Genomic DNA, 20,038 nt, shown 5'->3' on the forward strand with positions numbered 1-20,038 from the left:
GGGCGGGGGGGCCGCGGGCTCCCGGCGGCGCGGGACGGGCGCGCACGTGCTGCCAGCGGGCTGGAGCCGCCAGAGGCTGGTGGCGCCGGGCTCTCGTTTTAAAGCTGTACGTCTCCACGTGTAGGTGAGGCACAGGGGCAGGTGACTTTTGGAGATAAACCCAGTTCTTATACTCTGCTATTAACGTCGCCAAAGACTTGTTGGCTACCCAGTTTGGGGAGCCTGGAAGCCAGGTTAGAGAAGTCAGGACAGAAAAAAGAAATTAACAGGTGTTTGCTACAGGGTTTCAGTCTGTTGTTTGCAAAGTAACATCCGTGATTGGCTGATTGTCCCACCAACCCGGAGAAGCAGGCGATTCTGTTTCCTACATTGTGTAGCCACTGGCCAAAATGGAAGTTTAGGAGCGATTTGCTTGAGACCACCCAGTTCGGTGGAACCTGGAATTCGCCCCTCCCTTTTTACTCCAAATTATGAGCTCTTTCCAAAAAGTTTCTAATTCATGAGTCATGTGTTGTGTTCTTGGTAATGTTGTAAACAAAGGGGCCTGTGATAGGCCAGTATAGACGCAAATCCACTGCTAATTCACAGCAACTGGGTGTGGCTGAAGCACGCAACGTGGATGGCCGGATGATGGAGAACCGCTTTTCAGGTGAACTGGCTGATGGAGGTTGGCTTTGCAGAGGTGGAATGTGGATCCTGCATTAGATTTACAGGGCAGAACATATGCAGTTTTGAGAATACAGGAACGTTCACGGGGGCACTAAGCAGTTCGGTGAGACGGGGCCAAGAGTGCTCCTGGTTAGGGCAGCCATGCCTAGTGTGGAAAGAACTCTGTGGTCTAGCTTCGCATGGCTGGAGCCTCTAGTTAAAAATTGGCCCTGGGTCCTCTAGAGAAGTCTCCCTTGATCTCTCAGAACAACGTATCCACTAAGGAATGCCACTCATCTATTTATAGGTTGTATCCACATCAGAGAAAAGTTCCATAGAGCAGAAATGATCTTACTCACTCTGGTGACCTCCGTGCTTTCTCCAGTATCTGGCAAACAGGGAGCCATCAGTAAGCATTTGTTGATTAAACACCAAAACCAGACCGGCTATGCCAAGTACCTAACCAAAACTAAGGCAGGAAGGTCTGCTGCTTAGTGGTTGTGAAGACTTGAGAATATGTGCTGGCAAGTAACGAAGTACCTGAAACAGTTACTGGTCTTATTTGGGGAGTGGTGGGAAATCTGGCCTGATAAAGCAGGGCAGGGCCTTGAGAGTAGGCTGACCCTGAATTGCAGGCAGCAGTGGAAGGTTTCGGAGTCGGGACTGAAGCAGTGCAGCTTGATGGCCCCAAGCAGGATGGACAGAGGTAGGGGATAGAGAAAATAAATGAAGCGTGTGGAAGCTGGTGCCAAGGTTTCAGAGACCGGGGCTGGAACGAACTTCCACCTGCCCCCCTACCCCACTGAATCCCGCTGGACTGCATCATGGGGCTGCAAGAGGCAGTTTGGGGGAGTACCAGGCCCGGGTCTGAACGCCCATGGCACTTGTCACACCACTTTTAACAATCTGCCTATTTCACAGACTCCCCAGGAAGCATGTTTCATGCACTAGCTAACGTGAACAGGAATAAACGTTTCATTGCCTTCTTAGGCTCAATTACTTTGGTTAAACGGTAACTTCAGGAAGATTACTCAAAAGCTGAGCCTGTTTCCTCATCAGTACACTGATGTCACTTCGACCAGCATTACAGTTTGGGCTCAGGCTCAGAGGATGTATTTATAGAAAGCTTAGTATACCTGGCAAGGTAATTACTTCCTAGTGTCCAGAAAAGAACACTATTCATTTATAAAAACTTTATAGGGACGCCCGGGTGGCTCAGTTGGTTAAGCGTCTGACTCCTGACTCTTCATTTCAGCTCAGGTCATCTCATGTTCATGGGACTGAGCCCTGTGTAGGGCTCTGCACTGACAGGGCAGAACCTGCTTGGGATTCTCTGTCCCTCCCCAGCTCGCATGCTCTTGCTGTCAAAATAAACATTAAAAAAAAAAAAAAAAGTCTGCATACCCTAAGCACCTGTGGCAGATTTATGACACATTGCTTTGAGGGTGCCGGCTTGAGACTGTCACCTGCCCGAACCAAACTTCAAAATAATTTACAAACATTGAGCATCACCCACTGGAACATCCATCAGAGTCTTGTGGGGCAGTCTTCATAAGCAGCACACCCACCTCGAGCTTCGAAGACCGTGCCCTGCTTTACCTTTCACTAGGGAGTTATGTCTCCCAGGGGCAACAGATGGGTCTGGCGCACAGCCAGCAGGCACCCACGTCTGTGGAAATGGACCTTCTACGGGGACCTCCAGGAGACCCCTCACAATTGACGACACTCGCCAGCAATGGTTTGTGTCAGGGGGTTCCAGGAACGAAAATACCTAGGGCGCTCACCCTTTAACAGCGGCGTGACACGAGTAACTCTCAAGAACAAATGAAGGAACCGTGATTATGAACTCCAGGTAGAAAACTGCTGTATCTCACCTCCCTCTTCCAAGGGCTATGGGGGGAGGGGAGGGGGAATGGCTGCCGGTCACAATGTCAGCATGTGATGAAGGTAAGAGACTGAATAGTTACACTTTATTCTCCCTGTTCAACTCCAGAGAGCAAGCAAGCAAACAAGCATCCTGCTAGGCATCCAAGGCCCTTCTAGGCTCAGTGGGACAAACTCCAGCTCCGCGTCACCGTCTGGTTTAAGTTTCTTCCTCTGAAAGACACAAAAAGGTTAGAGAAATGAGCCGTGCTGTATGGTGAGCTGCTTAGGATTGTCACCACCTCCACTCCGAAGCCTTTTGGTTCCTCGTGGGGCCAACGCGTTTCTGGTGAAGCAGGGAGAGGCGGCTCTGGGCCCACGTGACTAGCCCAGAGCCCATCTCTCTTCCTCAGACCCCTGGGATTTAAGGCTCCTGAAAGCAGCTCCTGGTGCCAGACTGGAGGCTGCCCCAAAGTCCGGTCTCGGAACCGTCAGCAAGTTTTACATCAAGGCTACAGAGAGAGATTGGTGGCCACGAGGCTCAGGCCCTAGCCAGCCTACAGCTCACTCTAGGCTTCAGAACGAGGCCTGCCACACACCTTCTTCCTCTTCCTCCTCCTCCTCCTCTTCCTCCTCGTCCTCATCAGAGCTGAACGTGCCGTCGGGCAGGCTGTAGACGCGGATGACCTGCTTGTTGGGGTCCTTCAGGATGAGGTACTTGCCCTCCTCCAGCTTCATGCAGATGTCGATGACACAGCGCAGGATGCCCCAGGCGTTCTCGACGCTCAGGTTGATCTGGCTGGCAAACTCATTGGGCTTGAACTGCTGGGTGCCCAAGATGACGTGGCGTGAGGAGTCTTTCACGTGGTACCGGGACACGTAACTAGCGGGGTGGGGGGGGGGAAGGGGTGTTAGTGCCGTGGGGGCGGGGCCGCACTGAGACACAGCAATGCCTGGGGCCAAGTGCCGGTTCTTCCCAAGGGAGGGGGAAAGGCAAGCACGGTCTCTCCGCGCGCACCCCTCCTCTCGGCAGAAGATTTCACGGCCCCCGGACGGGAGTCTCACCCAAGCTTGAGATACTCGGACCCGGCCAGCAAGGCGCAGCAGGTCCATCGGGCCAACTTGTAGCTGTTGTTCTTTAGCTCGGTGGCAATGACAGCCCCTCGCTGGGAGTCCAGCTTCTGACGCCAGTCTACGCCGTTACAGTGCTGCGGGAGGAGAGCCCGGGCATAAGAATGAGGGTGGGCTCCTACTGCCCGAGGCCTGGAACCTCCTCCGGCCGAGAAGGGACTCCCCGGGGGGCTTGACTTGCAAGTGGGGGAGTCTGCACGTAAATCACGGGTAGGACTGTCATCACCGTAAAGGCAGAGACATGCCACCCGGCAGATGGCAACTCCTCTCTCCACAAGAGCTTGTCTAGACAAGGACACAACGCATGCACAAGCCGACCGAGTGCCAGATGAACGGCGGGGACAAGGGTTCACCGTGCGTTGTGTGGTAAGGAAGGGCTTCATGGGGGGAATGGGCTAGCTGACCAAGGGGAGGCCAGTGACAGAGGCTGGGCGAGGCGTGACCAGAGAGGCATAGAGGGAAAGACAGGCCAGGTCAGCCCTGGGTGGGGGTGGAGGCTACAGAGGGGGAGGAGGTCAGTCTGGTCTTGTGGATATACATGTGCCCACGAAGGAGGGACCATCTTCCCCAGCCACCTCTTTCTGAGACGTGGGAACTCGAGACCCAGAGGGAAGTGACTGCTGGAAGCTCGTGTGGCACAATGTGCTCAGCCCGTCTCAGTTCATGGCAACCACAGGCGAAAAAAAACACTACTAGAGTTCAAGTAGTTAGACCAAAACCATTCAGAAGCAGTATTTGGACAGATGTGTTTCTTCAAAATTACCCTTGCGAGTTTGCTGTGGCATTTGAAGGGCCTCTCCACAAATCTGTGCCGCTCGACAGAATTAATTGGCAGAGATCAACCGGGAGGGGTGGGGTGGGGTGGGATGGAGGGGGGCACGAGGGTCAGTTAGGAGACAAGTCAATGCACAGTAACAGGCATAATCAACAGCGTCAGAAACTAGGGTGACCGAAGAGTCTGTGTGGGGGAGGGGGACGCGGCGGGGACCATTTGAGGCCGAGCCTAAGGGAGCAGGAGAGACCCAAAGCTGGTACACAGCCGAGCCAGAGATGTGAGGAATCACTGTTAAGAGTTCAAGGCTGAGGCCCGGGGTAGGCCGAGTTCTACGGTGGCCCCCTACGGCGCCTACCCGAGTGCGGGTGGAGGCTGTATGGATGAGGAGACCCTGCTCCGGTGCTTACGCTCCCTTCTACGTCAGGGATTCTGCACGCGTAATTAAGGTCCCTTAAGGAGACTATGGGTGGACCTGCCTAACCCCGAATCTCTTAAATCTGGGCATAAGCTAGACACAGAGAAGTCGAAGACCGGAAGAACCTGCCGTGCTGTTTCTGCCTGGAAGACGGAGGGGACCCATGGCGCGGGATGTGGATGACCCCCAGGGCACAGGGTGTGGTGACCTCTAGGAGCCGAGAGGCCCCAGCTGACGGTGGCAAGAGAACGGGGACCCCAGTCCCACAACTGCAAGAACTCGGAACTCTGCCAACTAGAATGAGCTTGGAAGTTTCTTCCAGAACCTTCAGATTCACTTTAAGCCTCTAAGTTGCTGTCATCTGTTATGGAGCAAATGGAAACTAACACAAGGCTGTATGAGGAAGTCATTATGGCAAAAACAGCCGCGTCGGGAACTGACCCTGAAAGAAGGCTCCACTGGTGTCAAAACAAGTGAAGGGAACCAAGAAATGTACGGGACTAGAGTGAGGGAACAGCACAGAGGGCAAGGCCACACGGCTACAGCGATGCTGAACGCTACAGGGAGGCCTGGAGGACAGTCGGAGAAGAGGCCACTGGCCTCAGAGTTAGGTCTGCAAAAATGCTTCTGGAGTGCTCTTCTGTCAAGTGACGGAGGCTAAGGAACACCCGGGGAGTGGGAATCAGCAGCAGTTAATGTTAATCCCGTGGCTCTAACGAAGTCAGAAGGAAATGGCCCACAGGCTCCATCTCATTAGACCCTTGTTCAACACTGGCTTAGCCCGAGCTGTCCTTCCCTCTGAGGACCCTTTGTTCTATAGCAGCACCCAGGAGCACTGCCACCCACTGCCAGTTCAGGCACAGAAGCCTGGGCAACTTCAGAAAGGGAAGCAGCCCAAAACTCACGGAGCACCAGCACGAGAGGGAAGTAGAGAGTGGAAAAATGAAGGAAGCACATTTCTTTCAAGATGCCTCCCGAAGAGCCAAATCTCAGCTAACCTAACAGTCTGAGTTCAGTAAGTGAAGGAGTTGGAAAAAGGAATCAGAAGGTTGAAGAAGGTAGTGGCTGCAGTAAATGAAAGAACAGCTCAAAGAGCTCCCAGGCTTAGAGGAAACCCGCCAGCCCAGATGAGAGGTCAAAACCAGACGCCTGCAGGGAGCAGACGCCAACGGGAGGTCAGCGTGGAATAGAGAAGGAGAGAGTCCTGTAAGAAGGTAGTTCCTACTGGCTCCCATGTGCAAAGTAAGCAGAAAAGTTCTTCAACCATAACCATGTTCTACACACACACACACACACACACACACGTTCTCTTTCTCAATGAGGAACTCGGTGGAGAAAAACTCTGAAGACAAAAAAAATCTTGGAAGCTCTGTAAGTAACGCACGGGGAAACGAAACCGAGGTTCGCAAACACCAGCCGGGGACAACACGCTCGCAGGAACTACAGACAGGGTGACGAAGCATGCCTTACCCGGGAATCCCACTCGTTGAGGGTCTTGATGTTGATGAAGGACACTTCCCCGTTGGCTCCGGTCATGACACCATCATGCTCACAACGGACAATAAGGTCGATATCGTCCCCAAGCTTCCACCTGCGGTAACTGCAACGAACAAGGAGCTTATCTGGTCACTGGAGACCCCGCGTTTCAGAGAAGCCACCCCACGCAGGTGGGTTGACATACCGGTATGCGACGGAGGCGACTTCATTCTTGTCCATGTCGTCCTCCACGAACGGGTTTGGGTTGGGGAAGTTGTATCTCTCCTTTCCCTGTAAACAGACAAAGGCGTCACCAGACAGCAAGTACTTGCTTCCAAGCCCATCGGCCAGACCCTGCACTCTGCTTAGTTACAGCCCTGGGCGGCTCCCCGGGGCCCTCAAGGGGGCTGTGGGCTCCCTGCGTGGCGGGTGGCTATTTACTCCTCCTGACCTTAAGCATGAACCCCGATGGATCTTGAATGCTTATACGTGTTGCCGGCAAGCTTCGAGTATCTCATTTAATTAGCGGCCACGCCCCTCCTGTTTCATTTTGCCCCACAGCACACGTCACCGTTTGTCACAACCTAGGTTTACGGTCTTTCCTCCTCCACGATAACACAGCCTCCTAAGGGCAGGAACTTTGTGTACCGCTATATCCTCAACACCTAAACGCTGTATTTGTATAGATCAGCGTTATCTGTCCGACACTGAAGGTATCTATACGGCCTATCAGTGGAAGGTAAGTATTATTAGTATCCTGACTTTCCAGACAAGAAACCTACCCCACACCCCAAAGCTCTAAAGCACTGGATCTAAGGTTCGGTCAGGCAGCCTGACCTCAAAGCCCCAGCCTGGAGCTCCTCTGTGACAGGCGGGGACCCTGTCTGTCCTGCTCGGTCCCACACCCCCGGAGCCTACCACAAAGCAGACGTTCAGTAAACAGTAGCTGACGAAACAGAAGCCGATGCCCAGACGCTCTCACCGCCTCACCATTCTCAAGCACTGCTGGGAGAAGTTGTGGTTGATGTAGGTCGCTTCCATGGCCAAGTTGCGGGGCGAGTTGAAGGAGTTGCCTTCATCTTGTGGGGGCTCGTTGGCGGTCTCACTCACCGTCAGGAGGTCTGCAAAAGCAGCGGCGTGTCACGCACCCGTGAAACCGGGTCGCCCATGGTGTGCCTGGCACTGCAGGGAGGGGCCAGCGACGCAGGCCTGTCCTTCCAAGACCCGCCATCTACTCACATGGCTCCGTCAAGCGCGGGCAGCCAGGGGAGGAAGTGGGGAGTGCTGCCGGGTAACTTTAGATCCCCTCTAATGTCACAGTCGAGCGAGCTGTAAGAAGCCTACCCCATTTCAATCTGTTTGGGTTCTTCAAGAGCCTGTCTGATTTTGTTAGCTTTTTAACAAAGAGAAGGCCCCAAGGCTCAGGCATAGAATGTAATTGTATCATTCTGTCTCACTGCTGTTAGTTCTCAGCGACCTGGTTTCCCCCCATGGCGCGCGCGCACACGTCTGTGTCGTGTGAAATACAGGCAAATGTATTTTTCCCTGTATAAGCACACCGACGTGAAGAAGAAAAAGCATTAAAAAAAACGTGAAGGTAACGTTAAAGGTGCTACGGAGAGCTGGAAGTCAGGAAAGTGCCATTCAAACGGGTAACGCTTGCCAGCACAGCGCTGGGGTCCCGGGAGGACTCAGGAAGCTGGCACCTCGAGCTGGGACAGCAGGGACCATCCTTCCCTCTGCCAGGCCTCTCAGGGGGCCGGGAGGGCTTTGGCCATAGCTGTCACTGCCTGTGGGGAGACAGGCCACTTCCCAGCCCCGCTCCAGGACCAGGGACTTGCTCTGAGCCCTCAGAACACCCAACCCCGTCGCCTCGCTCCCAGACAGGCTTCTTACCAAAGTCAGAGTTGTCCCTCTTGTCGAAGAAGAGCTTGGACCCGACTCTCTGCACAACGATGTCCCAGGAGTACACAGAGCGGGTGCAGCTCATCAGCGTGGCCAGAATGGCATCGGTGGCAAACACGTTCCCCTGAGTTTTTGCCAGCTGCAAAGAGGGCAGAGGGCAAGATGTGAAGACACTTCGGTCTCACTGCCCATTCGCACGGAGGACTCGTCTGCAAGGGGCCCTCACACCCTCCTGCGTGCACGTGCCCTCTAGCCGTGTGAGGAGCGTGTGTGCGGCAGGTCTGCCTGCTGGCGGTCCCCATCCTAGGGTACGAGGGACCCCGCGGCTCTCTGAGCGCCCGCAGTGTTCCGGGATGGCACCTCACACCCCTCACCCCGGTGGCGTGCGGTAAGCGCCTCCGACCCACTTCAGAGGTAGGAGATGCGAGGGGGTGGTGCCAGGAAGAGCGGCAGGGCTGGGAAGCGGGCCCGGCTCTGCCCTATTACCAGCATCAGGGGCTAACCAGCAAGGGGCCCGTACTTCCACCTAATCCTATCTGATTCAGGAGCGTCGCATCTAAAGGGCTTTCCGAGGGGCGCCTGGGCGGCTCAGTCGGTTAAGCGGCCGACTTGGGCTCAGGTCATGATTTCGTGGTCCGTGAGTTCGAGCCCCACGTCAGGCTCTGTGCTGACAGCTCAGAGCCTGGAGCCTGTTTCAGGTTCTGTGTCTCCCTCTCTCTCTGCCCCTAACCCACTCGCATTCTGTCTCTGTCTCTCTCAAAAATAAATAAACGTTAAATAAATAAATAAATAAATAAATAAAAGCAGAACTAAAAACATGGAAACTGGGGGTGCCTGGGTGGCTCAGTCGGTTAAGCGTCCGATTTTGGCTCAGGTCATGATCTCACGGTTCGTGGGTTCGAGCCCCACGTCAGGCTCTGTGCTGACAGCTCAAAGCCTGGAGCCTCATTCAGATTCTGTGTCTCCCTCTCTCTCTGACCCTCCCCTGTTCATGCTGTCTCTGTCTCAAAAATAAATAAATGTTAAAAAAAATAAATAAAAAAATAAAATAAAATAAAATAAAATAAAATAAAATAAAATAAAATAAAGGGTTTTCCAAGGCTCAGATGATTCACGTAGGTCCCTGCGGGCTCTGTTCCTCCTGAGGCCTCAGCTGTAGAGGCCGGCGGCACTCCCCACGCAGGGGGGTGGCGAGTGGCGGAAGGGGGCGCCCACCTTTCGGATGACCGGGTCGTCCGTGGTGGTGACGGTGTGGAAGATGCGCTTGATGCTCCGCAGCGGCTTCTCACTCCTCGTGGTGATGCGGTCAAAGGCCTTGTCGTAGTATTCCAGGGCCCCACAGCACTCACTGAGGGGAGGCGGGGAAGACACGCAAAGCAAATGGGAAGGAGATCAGCTGTTTGTTTGAATCTGCTTCAGGTAAGCAGCTCTTTGAAACATCAGGAAAAGCTTTCCTGTGGATGACCTGTGGTCTTTCTCATCCTGCGGAAAGAGCTACGTAACTTAAGTTTATTTCTCTTTTGCTTGTGAGGTCAGGAAGCAGAAAGAAATCTCAAGTTTAACTTCAGTGAACTCTCTGCTGGTCCCCTCTTGGCCCTGAGTTTTAAAAAATGTATCTGGTGGGCGCCTGGCGTCTGACTCTCAATTTCGGCTCAGGTCATGATCTGGGCTCAGGTCATGATCTCACCGTTCACGAGTTCGAGCCTCGCATCGGGCTCCGTGCTGGCAGTGTGGAGCCTGCTTGGGTTCCCCTCCCCCCCCCCCCTGCCCTTTCCCTGCTTGTGCTGTCTCTCTCTCAAAATAAAATAAACTTAAAAAAAAAATAAGAAAGTGTCTGTTAATCTTATACAATGTATTTAAGCGCCTGCCAATCCTTTTTGGAAACACTAAGGCTTGAGAAAACATTCACTGCCAGCTGGTCCACACAAGTGCACCGCGGAAGGTAGCGAAAGACGCCACTTACATGTCCTGAGGCTCTGACACTTCCAAGTAGCGCATCTTCATTAACTGAGGAAAGTCCATTTCCTCTTTCACCTCCCAGTCACTACGGACTTCCACTGAAGAGTCTCGGGGTTTCTGCAGTGCAAAACCAGGGGAGGGAAGAGAGTTACAGCCAGTGCGAGGCAGAAGCAAAAGGCAGCTTAGCAGCGCGAAGGGCTTTTAGCCAATAAACGTGTCCAGAACGTTTACCATGTGCTGGGTGCTGTAGGAGCCAGAACCCCTGACCCTGAATTCGGAGTTTACAATCTCGAAGGGGACCGAAGGAGTCAAGGGGTCAAAAACAACCCGGAACTTGACTCCCACGTAATGCCGGCGCCCAGGGAACGTATGTGTTTTCCGTGTGTATGGGTTCTTCCTAAAGAAGCCGTGGCAGCTTCTTTTATTTCTCTCTGGACGTCAGCTATTTACCCTTGACATAGAAACATCACATCCGGCAAAATCTAACCGCCGCAATCTGGAGCTCCTCACTTGCCCTCACGTGTTCTTCATTTATCACAGTGTCCACACGAGCATTTGTATGCGAACGTTCATGGCAGCGTTTTTCATAATAGTAACAGGTGGAAACCACCCAGACGGCCATGTACTGGTGAACGCGTACACAAAACGCAGTGTGGGGGCACCTGGGTGGCTCAGTCGGTTAAGCTTCCGACTTTAGTTCAGGTCATGATCTTGCCTTTTGTGGGTCCGAGCCCGGCATCGGGCTCTGTGCTGACAGCTCAGAGCCTGGAGCCTGCTTCAAGTTGTGTCTCCTTCTCTCTCTCAAAAATAAATAACGTTAAAAAAAAAAAACAACAACAACCAAAAAACCAGCCACAAAAATGCAGTGTGTCCACACAACAAATTCAACAATGTGCCGACACATGCCACAACAGGGATGAACTGTGAAAGGAGCTACACAAAAGACCACACGTCGTAGGATTCTATTTATGTGAAATGCCCAGAAGAGGCACATCCAGAGACAGAAAAGACCGGTGGCAGCCAAGGGCTGGGGAGAACCGGGGCCGGCTGCCGAAGGGTATGTGTTGTTTTCACAACGATTCAAACGTTCTGAAACTGACTGGTGCATATGTGCGAATATACCAAGAGCCACTGACTTGTACACTTTCAATGAGCGGATGGTGTGATATGTGAATTATGTTTCAATAAAGCAGTTACAAAACCAAACACATACGCGAAACTGAATTTCTAGACAGAACTCCGGTGTGGATACACTACCTGTGACTTCTGGTCCCATTTTTGCCTCACTCCGAACTGTTTCTGAAATTTTTTCTGCAGTCGTATGCGTTCTCTAGAAAGACAAGAAGACTGTGCTTTTGGTGCAGATCTTTGAGTCACTGGCTTTTCAAAAGGCAGAAAAGCTGCCATTCTCTTCGGCTGAACCTCAGCATCATTAGTGACTTCTCTGAACTAAGAAAACAGGGACTTCGTGAAAAAGAGGAGACCTTAAGAGTGTTACAGGAGGCATACTGCCCCCCAGCACCCACCAGCTGGGTTTTACTCGCCCTATGGACGGTCCAATGGCAGCACCAGCCTGGGTGTGGCCGCCGCACCGCACAGCTCACAGGGCCCAGCTGAGCCCCAGAGCTCATCTTACCTACCCTCGCTTCCGGCCAGTGCACACGGCCACTGCCAGGGACCTTCCCGCCATGCTATCTGCCAAGAACTGGCCCTTGGAAAATGAGGCCAGGCCACACCAGTGGCTTAACGGCCTTCAGGAAGGAATTTTTGCTTGTTTGGCAGTGACGGGGAAGACCACCGTTGGCCTAGTGATTTCAGAGCACGGTCGGTCCCGGAAGAACAACTCAATCCAGGAGGATGTGGGAAACCTCACCTCTCCTTCTGCTTGGCGCTCTTAGGCAGGGTCTGCAGGTTGAACTGCAACATGTTCCGTCGATCTTTGTCTCTGCGGAGGTTCCGCTGGGAATCAAGAAAAAACAGCCACGCTAAAACCTTGGGGATCTGACCAACAGCAGGGAGTGCCCAGGGGGAGGTCTGTACTTGGAACTGGCTTAGACGTTCACATGACATTTTTTACTGAAGTAGGTTTATGGGCCCTTGTTAGAGTTGTAGTTTGCCTCTTTATACATAGGAAGATGCAGCCCGACCGGACTATCTACTTAATAAAGCCTGCACACAGCAATTAAATGAGGCATCAGGCATCTTTTTACCTGGCACAAACACCCCACTCTCAGCACAGAGGCATGAGGTCCTGGCCACTGGTCAGCAGAAAGCTAAACTATTTAGACCATCTCTGGACCCAGCCCACGTTTACTTTAGCGCAACGTGTCACTGGTCAGCTACTTGGGAGTCACTGGAAGACCTAGGAGAACACACTTTCCTCCCGTCACTATGTGCAAGGAAGCACTTTTAGCAGGTGGCAGCCACGGGTAATGGCCCCAAGACGGTCAGATTGCCGGCTCTTGGCCTACCTGTGCAAATCGCATCCGATTCCGCTGGTAGGCGGTTTTCTGTGTGCGTGCTGTGTCCACCAGCTGGAAACTGGTTTCATCCTCCTCGTGGAAATAAGCATACTGACTTCCACCACCGAACTGAGAGGAGTACTTATCTGCAGGCAAAGGGGACGACGTGTAACAGATACTACCTACAGACTCTGCATGCCTGCTCTTCTAAAGCCCTGCTATTTCTTTTAAAACTTTTTTTTTTAAAACGTTTTTAGTTATTTTTGAGAGACAGAGCACAACTGGGAAAGGGGCAGAGAGAGACGGAGACACAGAATCCGAAGCAGGCTCTGAGCTGTCAGCACTGAGCCTGACGTGGGGCTTGAACTCACGCACCGTGAGATCATGACCGGAGCTGAAGTCGGATGCTTAACCGACTGGGCCACCCAGGCGCCCCTAAAGCCCTGCTATTTCGAGTGTGCTCTCAGGACCCTTAACGGAAATGCACGTTGATGGACTCCGCCCAGCCCCACTACGTCAAAATCAATGTTTTCAGAAGATCCCCAGGTGATTCTTGTGCACATTCCAGTCTGAAAAGCTCTGGTCTAAAGAAATTTCTAAGTCATGACAGAGTCTGAGTTCCTTAAGATAAGCCCATTTCACACCCTGCCTTACTCTATGAGGACAGGAATTAAGGTTTACTACTCCAGAAAGGGCAAATAATGGGGTATGCGTTATGCAAATATGCAACCACTTACATCATCTGGTACCCCAAGCAGACAGGTCTAATGGGTTATGATACACTTTACTGTTGACCCTAGCCTCAGATCATCCTAACCGGTTACTCACTCCGACTAAGCCACTTCCAACAATCTCAACTGGCACAGGAAAAAACGAGACGACAACACCAACACCACCAACCCATCTACTGTATCAAGATCTTAAAATCAGGGGTTGTAGACCTGGAGTCCACCGATTGGCTTCACAGGTTCGGTAAATCCCAGGCACTAGGGTACCAAATGGGAAGGAGTTCAACAGATCTGTGAAAGGGTTTATGGCTCCCTAAACGCGGAAGGAAAAAAAAATCCCACTGTAACAGGTTAAACCTCCTTAATGACCAGTCTTTAGTTTTGGGACTGTTTCAAAAAAATGTATGTGGTTATTGTCTACAGTTCAGATCCTGCCCCTAAAAACTATGTGTTATCGTTAGCATCATCTTGTTCCCATCCTGGAATGTTTTTGGATGGAGGTCACTGGAAAAAGTAACAATCCTCCCAAGGCCTTGATCTGGGCGGTCAGTTGAACACTTACTCGTGTACCTCTTATCTTGATATGTGGCACCTGTCCAGTCTGCAACCTGTGAGGCAACAAGAGAAGACAGAGCACGCAGGTCAATCAGGCAAGTTTCTGCTGACCCAGAAGCCCCCGTACGCGAAGACGCAGTCTGGGAAAGTGTAAGGACTGGCTCACGATGCCTCTGCCAAGTGCCCAGCTCTCCCGTGACTACTGGAAGGACCCAGACGTTATAGCTGTTCCCGGCCAGCGGCTCCGTGAGGAGCACAGGGGTTAAATTCTTTTGAGAGAATAAAATCGAAACGATCTAACGGACGACAGCGGTCACGGCTCGAGAGAGTCACCGTCACTGACGGGCCAAGTACCTTTCCTAGTCGATCTCCTTTGCTGAACGGCTGGTAGGGCATATCCCGAAACTGCTCAGGAACTGCACAGGGACCCCAACCCGAGGGGTTGTCCTGGATCACAGGTGTCATGAACTTTGCCATCTTCTAGAATCTTAAAGATACAAATAATGTGAGGAGCTTTGTGAAGAAAGGCCTCCAAGCACAAAAAGCCTTCCATTTGAGGTAAGCTAAGACAGAATGATAAAATCAGAAAAGCGACACACAAAATGGAACAGTCACAGATAAGACTGTGAGTACTTCAAACTCAGAGGACAAATACGAAGACTCGTTTACCGTATTGTGCTGCTTGTGACACCCACTTTTTCCACTCTAATATCTTTGAAACAAGGCTGCATCTTCCGCTTGACGGACTGTCTCACCTTAATCGGCAGTTTTTCTTAGTCTACATACGACAGTGGTGCTTCTTAAACTCAGCGGGGTCTCAGATTTGATGGAATGTAGTAACCTTTTCTCAAGTGTAATAACCACGATCTAGTTTCCAGAAACACCTTCACCAAGGCATACAATCCGTAGCGTCCCTAAGCCTCAGTCTTTTCATCTGTAAAGTGAGTGAGACCCTTGTCTAATTCACAGCACAAGACCAGGGTCAAAGACTTAATAGTTACGCATATGAAAATGCCTTCGCTGTAAAATGCCACACCATTACTACTTAGACTTGCAAAAATACATTTACACACAGTGCCGGGAAAGAGTCCGTAAGTATATCCCGCTATTCAACTTTTCTTTCTCGTTCTCCCAATTTTCTGCCATCAATGCAAACCCTCACGCAGAGCAAGTGGACAGAGACTGTCAGAAAGCTGACGTTACCATGAACCTTAGGTCGTAGAAGTGGCCAATCATCACATGTTCGTAATATTATGAGTACCAGGTACTGTTCTTAGTGTTTACTCTGCACCAATTCAGTAAATCCTACCAATGATCCTGGCGTAGCGGCTAGTATCATCCCCACTCTTCAGGTAAGAAAATTAAGGCACAGAGAAGCTAAGAATTGTTCAAATTTGCAATGCTAGTTGACGAAAAAATCTGAACCGAAGCAGTCCGGCTGGAATTCACACTCTGTGTGAGGCTACAGCTCCTCTCGAGAGAGAAAAAGCCAGGGGCTACAGAGCACATCTCTGCCTGACGGTTTCTGTCAAAAACCTCATCATCCATCATAATCCTCAGGTGAGCTCCCAGAGGAACATTCACTACACGAGTATTTCTTTTTTTTTTTTTTTTTCAACGTTTATTTATTTTTGGGACAGAGAGAGACAGAGCATGAACGGGGGAGGGGCAGAGAGAGAGGGAGACACAGAATCGGAAACAGGCACCAGGCTCTGAGCCATCAGCCCAGAGCCCGACGCGGGGCTCGAACTCACGGACCGCGAGATCGTGACCTGGCTGAAGTCGGACGCTTAACCGACTGCGCCACCCAGGCGCCCCAACTACACGAGTATTTCTAAAGGCAGCCATCAAAGCACACAGGCACAGTGACCTTAGTAAGTTCTCAGTGTCCCATGACGGGGAGAGATTCAGGCTTCCTCCAGAAGTGACACCTGGGTGACAGCAACAGGGACCTTCGTCCTTCAACTCTAAGCTTAAGCTACACTACAGAAAGGGGACTGAGGGCAGGCGTGGCAGTTTCAAGACAATTCACACTAAAATACGTATTTATAGAGCTCCTACAATGTCAGACACTATGCTAAACTAAAAATTTGCAGCTCAGCTGTCGATCCGTCCATTGTTTCAAAAACAGACTTGATTTCCAGGGTTGTCTGCACCAAGTCCAACATTCTTGCCATTACGTTATAGCTGGGCAGCAGGCTGAGAAAACATGGGGTGTTACTTTTTACAATGTTTTTTTGAGAGAGACAGAGCATGAGTGGGGCAGGAGCAGAGAGAGAGGGAGACACAGAATCCGAAGCAGGCTCCAGGCTCTGAGCTGTCAGCACCCGATGCGGGGCTCGAACTCACGGGGTGTGAGATCATGACCTGAGCGGAAGTTCGATGTTCAACCGAGCCACCCAGGCACCCCGAAAAAAATGGGGGTTTAGACTATACCTAGTAACCCAGTAATGATGTTTCAAAACGTTTAAGAAATCGAGTCCTCTCTCACAGCTCAAGAAGGAAACAGACCCAAGGCTTGGCATACATTTCTCCAGGGGGAGGAAGTCCCCTGGCTTCAACCCATTCAAAATAAGAGTGAGCAGAACAGAACCAGAAGCAGAAAGAGCCACTCTGTTATATCGAAGTGACAGCTGTACTGGCTACAGGGACAGGGTGGGGAGGCCACCACAGGGCAGTCAGAAGGGGCCCATGGCTGGCAGGGCACGGTATGGTGCAGATTACCGTGGCCACCACAGATCATATGCCATCAGTCCCTGAGGGGAGAGTTTCAAATCAGAGATCACACCTGCTCCACCACAGCCTTCCATTTCACAGAAAAGGAAAGAAAACCTTCGGACTGCGGACTCCTCAGAGCAGGATCGAACACTGCTCAGCTTGGTACAGTCAGTACCTCCTTCCACGGCAGCTCAGAGAACCTCTGATCGCTTTGAAAAGACCCTGAGACCCAAAGGGGTTAAGTGGTATTATCAAAGTCGCTCAGCCCGTGGCCGCAAAGCGGAGCCCAAGGTCAGAGAACCTTACCCATAAGGCCGTGCCCCGCATCCCTAAGTGTGTCGGGCCTGGGGGTCCCCGAAAGGCGGATTCGTGCCCCGCCCAGCTGAGCAGAAGTGGCCGGAGACGTACGAGAGGCCTCTTCCGGAAGGCCCCCGAAGGCTGCGCCCAGCCCAAACCGGCTCCAGAGATACGGAGAACGTTAAGGGACACTCCACTCACCTGTAAAGGCCTCGGGCGGCCCCGATGGCAAGAGATGGTCCAGGCCGAAGACCACACACCCAACAGCCCTCGGAAGAACAGAGAGGGAAAAGGAGAGAAGATGCGCGCGCAGCGGCCGGCGCCGTAAACACAACCGACGCTGTCGTAAACTGCGTTCTTGCTTCCTCCGGACTCAAGGGCGGAACGCACGAGTCGTAAAGCGACGGCAGACCCGGAAGTTCGTCACAACTCTCTGCTAGGTGGCCCGATGGGTCTCTGAGGAGCCGAGACGCCGGAGGTGTGTTTACAATTACGTCACGGGCGCCTCCGGCGAGGCCCCGAGAGGGCGTTCCGAATTATTGAAACGTGGCTGCCCGGCAGTGGAGGTTGGGGGCGGGCAGCGGTGACTGCCCTTCTGTGTCCCCCCGTGTTTCGCGGACGCTTCGGCCCCTCTGTATCGCACCGTGACCGGGGCTCCGGTCTTCTCTAGCTAGTCGTGTGGCTCGAGTTTCACAGCTGGGGGCAGGTCGAGAGTCGGGGCAGAGGTTAAAGTTACCATCCCCTACCCCCGCCCCCTGTACCACCCCCGCCCCCCGCCTTTTAGTCTCGGTAAAAGGCCCAGAGGGGAAGGTTATATTGCTAGTGTAGAGGGTGGCCGCCAGGATTCCAGCCACACTCCACGGTTCTCAAATTTTGTAGGGCAAAGATTTCTGGGGCGCCGAAGTGTAGGATGGAGACTGCGGGTCTCACCTCCACGGACGGGTTATTTAACTATGTCTAAGCTGGAGGCCGGGAATCAGCAGCTTAGCGATTGTGATTCTGAAGTGGCGACCGCTTTGCTACGAAGGGCAACTGTGCTGTCCTTTCAATGACTATCGGGTCTCCGGAGTTTGTCCTGAAATCTTATTGGGGGATTTCAAAGCATTGAAAGAGGATCCGAGGACGTGCTTTTATTCAAACCTCACATCCTTTTCTACCTGGTCTGGGATTCCTCCCAGCGTGTCTCTTCTGTCGGAAAATGTATCTAATTGTTAGATCTGATACCTGCTTGGCTCTGCTACTTGTAAGCTGTGTAGGCTTCTCATCTCTGGGCTCAGTTTCCTCATCTGTAAGTTAGAGGTAATAAAATTATATTGGGTGCAATGAGGGTAAAAATACATTCATGTGAGAACAGTAATTCCGCTTACGTGAACTTGGGACAGGCTATTCGATCTCTCTCTGAAGCTGCTTACTCATCCGTGAACTGAAAATACTAACAGCTGTTGGGGCACGTGGGTGGCTCAGTTGGTTAAGCGTCCCACTCTAGTTTTTTTTTTGCTCAGGTCACGATCTCAACGGTTTGTGGGATCGAGCCCCCAGTCAGGCTCCTCGCGGACAGCGGGGAGCCTACTTGTGATTCTCTCCATCTCTGTCTCTGCCCCTTTTCCCTCTCATGTGCACGCATGCGCGCGCGCGCTCTCTCTCTCTCTCTCTCAGAATAGTAAAAAATATTAATAGCCTTGTTTGTTTCTAGAACTTTTCTCCCAATCTGCTCCTGTTCCAGTTTTCCTAATTTTTATGGCTGGCACCCAGGTAATGGTGTTCAGCCGAAACCTTGTAGTCCTCATTGGTAATTCCTTTTCCGTTTCCCACCACATTCCCACACTTGGTCCTTTACCAAGTCCTCTTGCTTCTGTTTTCAAAATCCAACATGAGTGCTACCACTTTGCCCCAGTGTATCCAGGCTCATGCTCAGACTCCCAGCGTCCACTTCCTGCTCCTCTGGGCTCCTTCTCCACATGGTGCCCAGAGCAATCTGCTCAGTCTTCTAGCAGCTTCCCATGTTTGTTTGTTTGTTTGTTTGTTTTAATTTTTAATGTTTATTTATTTTTGAGGGAGAGATAGAGAATGAGCAGGGCAGGGGCAGAGAGAGAGGGAGACACAGAATCTGAAGCAGGCTCCAGGCTCTGAGCTGTCAGCCCAGAGCCTGATGTGGGGCTCGAACCCACGAACTGTGAGATCGTGACCTGAACCGAAGTCGGACGCTCAACCAACTGAGCCACCCAGGCACCCCTTCCCATATGTGCTTAGGGTTGAAACATGAATGGCTTCCTGTGGCCTGTCTGGTCCCTGGTTACCTTCCAACTTTACATCCTGCCTTCTATACTGACTCGGCTATGGGTACCATGATTTTTCTGTGCCTTAAGTACATCCACCTCTTATCTATCCCAGCAGGGCCTCTGCAGTTTCTGTGCCTCCCGCCTGGAACAGTCTTTCCCAGATTTGCCTGTGGCTGGCTCATCATTCGCGTCTCCGTTCAGACTTATCTCTTCAAGGAGATCTTCTCTGACCACCATTCCTAAAGAGGCTTCTCCTCCCTCCTCCCTCCTCCCTCCTCCCTCCTCCCCCTCTTACTCTGCTTCTTTGTAGTTCTTATCATGCTCTGAAGTATTTTTTTGTTTCCTTGTTTGGGTTCTGTCTCTGCCTCTAGTGTATAAGCTCCATAAGAGTAGAGGTTTTGTCTGTCTTACCCAGAGCAGTGCCAGTAAGACATATTGGTTGAATTGTTGAATGAATGGATAGGGGTTTTATGAGAATTGAATGAAAAAATAAATTTAGTAGATTTTCCTGGGCACATAAATAAGTACTCAGTGTCAGTGTAGGGAAGATCAATATTAATTGTAATATGTTGTAAAACGTAAAGAGTGGGGCACCTGGGTGGCTCAGTTGGTTAAGTGTCCGACTTTGGCTCAGGTCATGATCTCACGGTTTGTGAGTTCGAGCCCCGCATGAGGCTCTGTGCTGACAACTCAGAGCCTGGAGCCTGCTTTAGATTCTGTGTCTCCCTCTCTCTCTGCCCCTCCCCTGCTCATTCTCTCTCTCTCTCTCTCTCTCTCTCAAAAATAACATTAAAACATTTTTAAATGTAAAGGGAGATGTATTTTTT

General features: G+C 51.8%; 1 protein-coding gene and 1 long non-coding RNA gene across 11 annotated transcripts in view; one reads left to right on the plus strand and one right to left on the minus strand.

Annotated features, from left to right (window-relative positions):
* Nucleotides 1-2,590: 2,590 nt before the first annotated feature.
* EIF3D (eukaryotic translation initiation factor 3 subunit D) lies at nt 2,591-17,302 on the minus strand. Of its 2 annotated transcripts, XM_045465802.1 has the most exons (16): nt 17,134-17,238; nt 14,587-14,851; nt 14,272-14,404; nt 13,925-13,970; nt 12,644-12,780; nt 12,046-12,131; nt 11,430-11,502; nt 10,177-10,289; nt 9,429-9,561; nt 8,205-8,352; nt 7,299-7,429; nt 6,514-6,599; nt 6,303-6,432; nt 3,577-3,719; nt 3,111-3,394; nt 2,591-2,745 (listed from the first exon to the last, which is right to left on the minus strand). In XM_045465802.1, the coding sequence occupies exons 3-16, from the start codon at nt 14,392-14,394 to the stop codon at nt 2,732-2,734; spliced, it is 1,647 nt and encodes a 548-aa protein (XP_045321758.1). In that variant the 5' UTR covers nt 14,395-14,404; nt 14,587-14,851; nt 17,134-17,238; the 3' UTR covers nt 2,591-2,731. The 2 variants fall into 2 exon arrangements, with proteins under 2 accessions (XP_045321758.1, XP_045321757.1); XM_045465801.1 differs by lacking the exon at nt 14,587-14,851 and having other exon boundaries at nt 17,134-17,302.
* A 12-nt stretch (nt 17,303-17,314) lies between these two features.
* The window catches only part of LOC123591471, a 107,841-nt gene continuing 105,117 nt past the window's right edge, over nt 17,315-20,038 (plus strand). For 8 of the 9 annotated variants that reach the window (XR_006709349.1, XR_006709353.1, XR_006709346.1 and 5 more), the window contains exon 1: nt 17,334-17,410. This is a non-coding gene — a long non-coding RNA (uncharacterized LOC123591471). Of the gene's footprint in view, nt 17,411-20,038 lie in introns of all 9 variants that reach the window. The other variant, XR_006709347.1, reaches the window with a different exon arrangement.

This window comes from Leopardus geoffroyi, chromosome B4 (assembly GCF_018350155.1).
Source record: "Leopardus geoffroyi isolate Oge1 chromosome B4, O.geoffroyi_Oge1_pat1.0, whole genome shotgun sequence".
In the NCBI taxonomy this organism is placed as follows: domain Eukaryota; kingdom Metazoa; phylum Chordata; class Mammalia; order Carnivora; family Felidae; genus Leopardus; species Leopardus geoffroyi.

Excerpts from the sequence above, each read along its gene's own strand:
- EIF3D (XM_045465801.1), bottom strand. The coding sequence starts at position 14,394 with ATGGCAAAGTTCATGACACCTGTGATCCAGGACAACCCCTCGGGTTGG. Across the intron at positions 13,971-14,271 it reads AAGGAGATCGACTAGGAAAG|GTTGCAGACTGGACAGGTGC; the intron begins GTACTTGGCCCG and ends GTTGCCTCACAG. Across the intron at positions 7,430-8,204 it reads GAGGGACAACTCTGACTTTG|ACCTCCTGACGGTGAGTGAG; the intron begins GTAAGAAGCCTG and ends CTGCTTTTGCAG.